Raw genomic sequence first — 9,064 nt, 5'->3', positions numbered from 1 at the left:
CAGTGCTTCTCTAAGTGTTGGTCCGAACCGAGCCGCCTGCGGGGCCACCTCGGGGAAACTCGAGGGCTGGTTTTACTCATAGCCTGTCTCATCTGGTGTTGCCCTGAGAACGAGATACGTGCGACTCCTATCGGGATTGTCGACACATCGGGTGGCTTTGCTAGTCTTGTTTTACCATTGTCGAAATGTCTTGTAACCGGGATTCCGAGTCTGATCGGGTCTTCCTGGAAGAAGAAATATCCTTCGTTGACCGTGAGAGCTTGTGATGGGCTAAGTTCGGACACCCCTTCAGGGTTTAAACTTTCGAAAGTCGTGCCCGCGGTTATGTGGCAGATGGGAATTTGTTAATATCCAGTTGTAGAGAACTTGACATTTAACTTAATTAAAATGAATCAACCGCGTGTGTAGCCGTGATGGTCTCTTTTCGGCGGAGTCCGGGAAGTGAATACGGTTCTTGTGTTATGCTTGAACGTAAGTAGTTTCAGGATCACTTTTTGATCACTTCTAGTTCACGACCGTTGCGTTGCTTCTCTTCTCGCTCTTATTTGCGTAAGTTAGCCACCATATATGCTTAGTGCTTGCTGCAGCTCCACCTCACTACCCTTTCCTACCCATAAGCTTAAATAGTCTTGATCTCGAGAGTGTGAGATTGCTGAGTTCTCGTGGCTCACAGATACTTCCAAACAGTTGCAGGTGCCGATGATGCCAGTGCAGGTGACGCAACCCAGCTCAAGTGGGAGCTCAATGAAGATCTTGTTCGTTGTGTTGTTTTGTTTCCGATTGATCAGTAGTGGAGCCCAGTTGGGACAATCGGGGATCTAGCATTTGGGGTGGTCTTTCTTTATTTTGGTTCCGTATTCGGACCTTTGATTGTACCTTGGATGATGTATGATATATTTATGTATTGTGTGAAGTGGCGAGTGTAAGCCAACACTTTATCCCTTTCTTATTCAGTACATGGGATGTGTAAAAATTACCCCTCTTGCGACATGCCTACCATGCGGCTATGCCTCTAAATCGTGCCCCGACATGTGGGAGATATAGCCGCATCGTGGGTGTTACACAATGGTAGTGGAAGAGCACACAACACAGAAAGACGATGCATGTGCGAGATGGGACCAATATAGGAAACACCATCAAGAGTTAGCGAGCAGTGAGGAAGATGCATACCTGACGAGAACATTGTATCTGTTTTATTTAGATGAGATAAGACAGCAGCTAGACGGTATAGTAGACCATGGAACGGCAGGAACAGGAGCACCACGTAGCAGCAGGAAGCAACTGATATGTGAGGACAACAGCACATGTGCAAGAAGCAGCAGCGGACAAGCATGCAGGAAAAAGGCAGCCGTTGTCCACGAGCGTGGCGGAAGGCATGCATGCTGTAGAACGAGAGAGGCATACCCGCATACATGTGGTTTGGTGTGTCTGGCGGCTCACTTCTACTCCGGTGTGTCACACACGCATATAACTCTGGTTGCTTTCATCTAGGTCACACACATGGGCTTGGGCCCTATACCAACAGTGAAGATGGGCTAGGCCCTCATACCAGTCAACACTCCCCCTCAAGATGGGTGGTAGATATCTATCATTTCCATCTTGTCACACGCTGAACTGCATTCTCTAGTTCCCAGTCCTTTAGTCAAGCAATCTGCAATTTGTTGTCCTGAACTCACATACTCTATCTTGATAATCCCAGCATCTAGTTTTTCTTTGATAAAGAATTTGTCAATCTCCACATGTTTGGTTCTATCATGTTGAACTAGGTTGTTTGCTATGTTAATTGCCAACTTGTGGTCGCACCATACATTCATACAACTGGTCTTCAATATCTTCAACTCTCCTAATAGATTTCTTGTCCATAACAACTCACTCAATCCCTGAGACATGGCTCTGTATTCAGCCTCTGCGGTTGATTTGGAAACAACGGGTTGTTTCTTGCTTCTCCAAGACACTAGATTTCCTCCTGCGAAAACACAATGGCCTGAGGTTGATCTCCTGTCATCCAGACAGCTAGCCCAATCAGCATCACAATAATCATCCACGACAAGGTGTCCATGACTCTTGTATATCAATCCTTTCCCAGGAGAACCCTTCAAGTATCTCAGGATTCTATATACTGCCTCGAGATGTTCACTCCTAGGCTCATGCATATATCTGCTCACAACACTTACTGCAAATGCAATGTCTGGTCGTGTATGACACAAGTACAACAATCTTCCCACCAATCGTTAATATTTTTCTTTATCCACCAGATCACCTGATTGGGCGGTCACTTTATGATTATGATCAATTGGGGTTCCAGCAGCTCGACAACCCAACATGCCAACATCACAGAGGAGATCCAGAGTATACTTTCTTTGAGAAAGAGCTATTCCTTTTCCAGACCTTGCCACTTCTATACCAAGGAAGTACTTCGGTCGACCAAGATCTTTAACTTCGAATGCCTTACTCAGACACCCCTTTAACCTTGCTATCTCTACGTCATCATCGCCGGTGATAATGATATCATCAACATAAACTGCAAGGATGGTCATTTTTCCTTTAGTGTTTATAAAACAATGTAGGGTCACCATTGCATTGTTCATACCCCATGCCACACACAGCCCGTCTAAAAACCTTACCAGCAGTCTCAGAAGTTGAGAACACAGGTGGAATATCCATGTATACCTCCTCCTTCAAGTCCGCATGCAAGAAGGCATTCTTCACATCAAGTTGGTGTAAAAGCCACCCGAAATTTGCTGCACAGGAGATCAAAATCCTCACAGTGTTCATCTTTGCTACCGGAGCAAAGGTCTCATCATAGTCAATGTCGTAGGTCTGGTTGTACCTTTCAATCTTCCCTTCTGCATTCTGCTTCACGGTATACCCACTTGCAGCTAACTGCCTTCTTTCCTCTTGGAAGAGGTATTAGTACCCATGTATTGTTCTTACTTAATGCCTCCAACTCCTCCTCTATCATAGCTGCTCGCCACTTTGGATCCACTTTGGCTGCCTTCCAATCAGTTGGAAGAGACACCAGCTGAAGAGAAGCAACAAATGATTTGTGGGCTGGAGATAATGCTTCATAGGAAACATAATTTCCAATATCATTGGCATCGAACCCACACTTTGGCTCGGGTATCCCTGCTTTTTCTCGAGTACCTTTTCTCAAAGCAATTGGCAAATCCTCTGTGTCAACTGAGCTTGCATTGCTGCCTTGTTGCTCCCCCTGCATCTGTGCTGGCTGCTCCCCCTGAACATTATGCTCCTCATTCACCTTCTGCCACCTATGAGAAGCATCACCTTGCTTCCGTGAATACACCTTTAGCTGCTCCTCTTGCTCTACCGTCCACCTCGGTACACAACCGATCTGGGTGGGAGCACCGCCTGCCTGACTCGGCACCCCATCAGTCACAATCGGTCCTTCACTCTGTGGTGTTATCATTTTTGGGGGCTGCTGTTCGCTTCGCTGTAGCGGAATATCACCCTCAATTGGTTGCTACAGTACTGAATCGACACCACCACAATTATCATTATCACTATCACTGCTTTCCCCCTCTTGACCAATTTCCGGTTGGAGACATTGGTCAAGTTCTTCAAACAAGACGCTTAGCTCAGTTTTCTCACCATAAAAGGGTTCCAATTCACGCAACGTAACATCCATGCTCACAAATGTCCTCCTCTCAAACGGACTCCAGCATTTGTACCCTCTTTGTCCTGAAGAATACCCAATAAAAATACACTTGACTGCCCGAGGATCTAGTTTGTTGACTGATGGCATGTGATCACGAACAAAACAAGGGCAACCAAACACCTTGGGAGGAACTAGGAATTTGTTTTCTGTGAAAACCAACTCACACGGTGATTTCATACCCATCACCCGGGATGGTGTGCGGTTGATCAAGAAGGTGGCCATCATGACAGCTTCACTCCACAGGAACTTGGGCACATTCATGGTGAACATCAATGCACGGGCCACCTCCAGCAGGTGGCGATTTTTCCTCTCTGCCACCCCATTTTGAGGAGGTGTGTCCGAGCAAGATGTTTGATGCAAGATGCCCTTGTCTGACATGAAGGAACCAATGGCCTTGTTAACATATTCGGTGCCATTGTCAGATCTGAGTGCTTGAATTTTCACATTAAATTGAGCCTGAACAAGTGCATAAAAGACTTTGAAACACTGAAACACTTCATCTTTATGTTTCATAAGATAGACCCAAGTCATCCGAGAATGACAATCAATGAACATAACAAAGTACTTCATACCACTGACAGATAACACTGGACATGTCCATACATCAGAGTGGATCAACACAAAAGGAGAGATGCTCCTGATCCCTTTACTCACATACGAGTTTCTGGTATGTTTAGCAAACTCACACGCATCACATTTCAGCTTGCTCTTGTCCACACCACTCATTACATCAGGAAATACTTGATACATTTTGTCAAAAGACACATGTCCCATCCTACAGTGATGGATCAATGCTCTAATCTCCTTATCCTCCAGGCCCAACATGCTGCGGTCCATGTACCACAGCCCCCTACACCTTGTTCCAGTCCCAAGACTCCTGCCCGTCAATCTCTCCTCAATCAAGAACACAACCTTTTCAAGAATTATCCGGCAATCTATTTGGTCAACCAAAGCACTCAAGGACACTAAGTTCACAGGAAAAGCGGGCACATGCAACACTGAGGATAATTCAAGACTCGGCATGCAGTTGACTGTCCCAACACCTATGATGGGTTGGGTTGTGCCATCTGCTATGTGAATGTTTTTCTGATGTGCAAGAGAGTGTGGAACATAAGATGTAAACTCATTAAAGTCTCCAGCAACATGTTGTGATGCTCCAGAGTCAAGCACCCATTCAGAGTTTATTTTATGGGTTGCGATTGATGCGTGTTCAACGTTACCTTCATTTGTATCAACAAAGTTGGCATAGCTGGGAGCAGTCTCCTGTTCTCCTACAGGCTGCTTCCCTGCAGCTTAAGCAGCTACATTTGCCTTAGGAGCATTCCAATGAGGAGCACTCCAAGAACCGCCACACCCATTCCGACCACAACTCACATTCCAACCACCTCGGCTGCTACTGCCACCACTGTACCCTCGGCCTCTGACGTTCCTAGGTCTGATATGCCCTGGTTGACCACAATTGTGACACACCCCTCGCTGGTCAGCCACCCTGTAAGCAGATTCATTTCCAACTCCCCTTCTCGACTACAAGTGTACCTCTTCTTGGGACATCGCAGCAATGGCCTCATCAAGGGTCACAAGTGTCGGCTGATGTAGCATTGCAGCATGTCTACTCTCATAAGCTTGATCTAGGCCCTTTAGAAACTGCACCACACGCCTGCGCTCAACCCACTTCCTGGCAAGCTCCATGGACTCTGCATGTGGAATCTCAAGGGGATCACACTGATCCAGATCTGCCCAAAGGTGTTGCAGCTCATTCACATACACCAGCACGCTTCTGTCACCTTGACGAACAGCATGAATCTTGTCTTCCATTTGAGACATGAGCATCAGGTTTCCCTTACCGGAATACCTTGTGGACAACATGCTCCACACAGCAGAAGCAGTTGGCAATGCCTCAACAGACATGGCAATGGATGGAATCAAGGAGTTCAACATCTAGGCCAAAACTAGAGAGTCGGTGACACTCCACTTCTTCCATTCTGGGCTCGCCTTGTCAGACAGTTCTTCAACCGTTCCAAGAACATACTCCATCCTTTGTCTTCAAGATCAACACGGCGCGCCTCGACCAGCTCAGGTAGCTGCTCACGCCATTCAGCTTGACATCATTTGGCATGAGCTCAAGCTTGAACACCTGATCCATGTGGGGCACAACGATGGCGCCACTTGCAGGAGGTAACCCCTCGGCCTTCGCAGTCATGAGCTACGCAAGTTTCTCTAGAGCAGCAATGAGTTCAGCCCCCATGATTGCCTCCCCTCTTCTTCAATCAGCAGCGTTAAAAAAACTTACACCAACAGCACCCAGCACCTTCAAGCAGCAGCACCACCTGCAGTTCAGCCAGCCTCTTACACCAACAGCACCCAGGACCTTCAAGCAGCAGCACCACCTGCAGTTCAGCCAGCCTCCTCTGGCGAGCAGCAGCAATGTCACCACCTCTTCTTCCTCTACCAATCCTCAGCGGCAGAAGCACACACGACTGTACTAGATCGAGCCAGTGCCCCCAACAGCAGCCGCACCCTTCTCTCTGCCGCAGCTACAAGCAGCACTTCCTTCTCCACTAGCACCAGCAGCGATGCTGCAGCAGCTCCACATGCACACACCTCACTGCACCTCCGCGCAGCCGTGCCATGTGCTCCTCTAGTTCCCGCGCAGCCTGCAGCCTCCAGCAGCACGCAGCCAGCCGCCGGTCACCTCCAGTTCCAGCGTCGCCCGCAGCGCGTGCTCCTCTCCAGCAGCCCGCGCCCAGCTCCGCCGCCTTCGTCCTCCGCCGGACCCCGCCGCCTCGCTGGCGACTCTACCGCCGGCGCGTTCCTCTGTCGCCCCAGCTCTCCGATACCATGTAGAACGAGAGAGGCCTGCCCGCATACATGTGGTTTGGTGTGTCTGGCGGCTCACTTCTACTCCGGTGTGTCACACGCGCATATAACTCTGGTTGCTCTCATCTAGGTCACACACATGGGATTGGGCCCTATACCAACAGTGAAGATGGGCCAGGCCCTCATACCGGTCAACACATGCACATTGGCATAAAGTAGCAGCTCTTGGGTGGAAGGACGAAAAGCAGCCACGGGCGTTGCCCATGTCCATCCAGATCAATCTTCGTCGGCTGGAGCAGCAACCTTCATATGCAGCCAAGCACTGGCCCGAGCGGAGAGCGGGGAGGCTGACAAGACAGCCGGGTGTCTCTCGATCTGGATGAGGGAACATCGATGGAGAGCAGGCCGGCAGAAGCGGCGATCTGGAATAGCGCTGCCATGCGGACTTCAATCTTGAGAGTTGAGTCAATGCTCACTGTCGGGTCTGGCGGACGAATCCGGCAGGCGGCGGCGGAGCTGCGCGTCCAGGAGCAGCGGCCGGCGAAGGTCAACCGAGTCAATGCAAGACGCGGACCTGCGCGTCCAAGAGCAGCCGGATTGAGGCAGCACGTTAAGGAGCAACAGCAGATCTGACGCACATGAGCAGGCGGTGAGAGCCGAACGAGGCGGACCGAGAGGCAGCCGTGCGGCCCGTTCTAGAGACGTGGAGGCGTTGACCATCGGGAAGAAGACCGAAAAAAAACAATCGATCTGGAACAACGCCGCCATGCGGGCTTCGATCTTGAGAGCTGGGTCAATGCTCGTTGTCGGGTTTGGCAGACGAATCCGGCAAGCGGCAGACGGTGGCGAATCGGGCAAGCGGCGGCGGAGCTGCGCGTCTAGGAGCAGCGGCTGACGAAGGTCAACCGAGTCAATGCAGGGCATGGACCTGCGCGTCCAAGAGCAGACGGATTGAGGCAGCACGTTAGGGAGCAGCAGCCAATCTGACACACGTGAGCAGGCGGTGAGAGCCAAACGAGGCAGACGGAGAGGCAGCCGCGCGGCCCGTTCGAGATGATCGAAAGAAGACCGAAAAAAAATCGATCATGAGGCAAGTTGCAGTGCCAGAGGGGACCTAAACCTAGGCTCTAATACCATGTTATGAGAGAGAGAGAGAGAGAGATGCATGCATGCATGCATGCATATCTATACTCTTAGACCAATACTATCTTCCTAACAATTAACACCAACTTAAGTTTTTGAGTTGGTTTAAGACGTCCAGCTGTAGCAGGCTAAGAAAAGCGTGAATACATATGGTGTTCAGGATAGACAGGACTATCAGAACACATAGGTATAGGGCGCGAGCAAAGGAAAAATGATCTGGACAGAATATTACTTACTCAACCCAGGGATATCTTCTGGTTTCATCAGTCTTCTTGGAATACCAGCTTCTTTCTGAAAGAAAGAAATGGACTCGATGAACACCATGTTGAACAACCTGATACAGAAGTGTGCAAGGACATCCGAATATGTAACTTATTTATCTTTTCTTCATTTTTGCATGTCTAGTACAGAACCCAAAAGGACAAACGTAATGAGACAAATAACACACAGTAAACAAAAAATCCCATATTTACCACGAAAGATGTCATTGATTAATACTCAAGCTTTACTCGCTACGAAGGTAGTTATTCCAAAATGAAAACAACATGCCCAGTATAAGACAGAATCATCTATTGCAACAGACCAAATTATATGCATTCATGGGCATAGGGCAGAACTATTCACTATCAGCAGTGAAAAATAGAGATGAGATATATTTTTCAAGGAAATCTAAGAAAAATAGTCCCTTTTTACCTAGCACCCTCGTAGTTTTCCATACCAACAATTTTTTATACAGCACAATTTCCACCGGAAACATTGCCTTAGGAAAAGCTAACCTTTTGAAAATCAATTCCTGAATAAACAATATGACAGTTAGAAAGCTCTCTGATCTTCTCATCAATTGCCTGCAGAGTTCAGTCATTTGTCATATTGGATGCTAGAAGGATGAAAACAGAAGTCATAACATGACAAAATGGCAATATTCATCAGGAAACTGGAAGTTGGAAAATGGAAGCAGGACGGACTAAAACTTGAAATTGAGGTAAACAAGTGAGAACTGGTAAGTAAAAATTAACATTTGTGTTTTGCCAATTTCTAAGTCAGTTGGGCTGGCAATTAAGTAATGTGTATAAGCTAACAAATAATCTACATGCCTACTGGAATATCACTCAGATGTAAATCTGTAATATTAGTAGTACAATTAATTCCCTGTGTCCAAAACAAAAAGAGAAGCATTAACATATATCAGTGATATAACTATGCCATGTCACTTGTTATGGGCCTTATGGGTTATGGCCATGGGTTCCATTTCCTGATGCTTTGTGTGGAATTCCATCCTTACGGTACAGGGATAGGAAATTCTGAGTGCATTATGGGAACCCAAACAACAGCAACGGTGGGGAACGGAAGGGCAGCTCCCTAAGCTAGTTATGGGGTGTGGCGAGTAGGGAGAAATATATCGATAGCAGTGTATCAAGGTCTTTCTTC

The 9,064-nt window shown here is 47.9% G+C and overlaps 1 protein-coding gene across 1 annotated transcript in view; it reads right to left on the bottom strand.

Annotated features, from left to right (window-relative positions):
- LOC119267451 (histone acetyltransferase GCN5) overlaps positions 1–9,064 on the bottom strand; it is a 33,772-nt gene that overhangs the window by 14,440 nt on the left and 10,268 nt on the right. The window contains exons 8-9 of the mRNA XM_037548838.1: positions 8,413–8,481; positions 7,873–7,927 (exon numbers count right to left, since the gene is read on the bottom strand). Coding sequence (XP_037404735.1) covers positions 7,873–7,927; positions 8,413–8,481 — 124 coding nt within the window. The remainder of the gene's footprint in view (positions 1–7,872; positions 7,928–8,412; positions 8,482–9,064) is intronic.

Source organism: Triticum dicoccoides, chromosome 1A (genome assembly GCF_002162155.2).
Source record: "Triticum dicoccoides isolate Atlit2015 ecotype Zavitan chromosome 1A, WEW_v2.0, whole genome shotgun sequence".
In the NCBI taxonomy this organism is placed as follows: Eukaryota; Viridiplantae; Streptophyta; class Magnoliopsida; order Poales; family Poaceae; genus Triticum; species Triticum dicoccoides.
The sequence above is the reverse complement of the archived record's forward strand: the minus strand, read 5'-3'. Positions and strand labels throughout refer to the sequence as shown.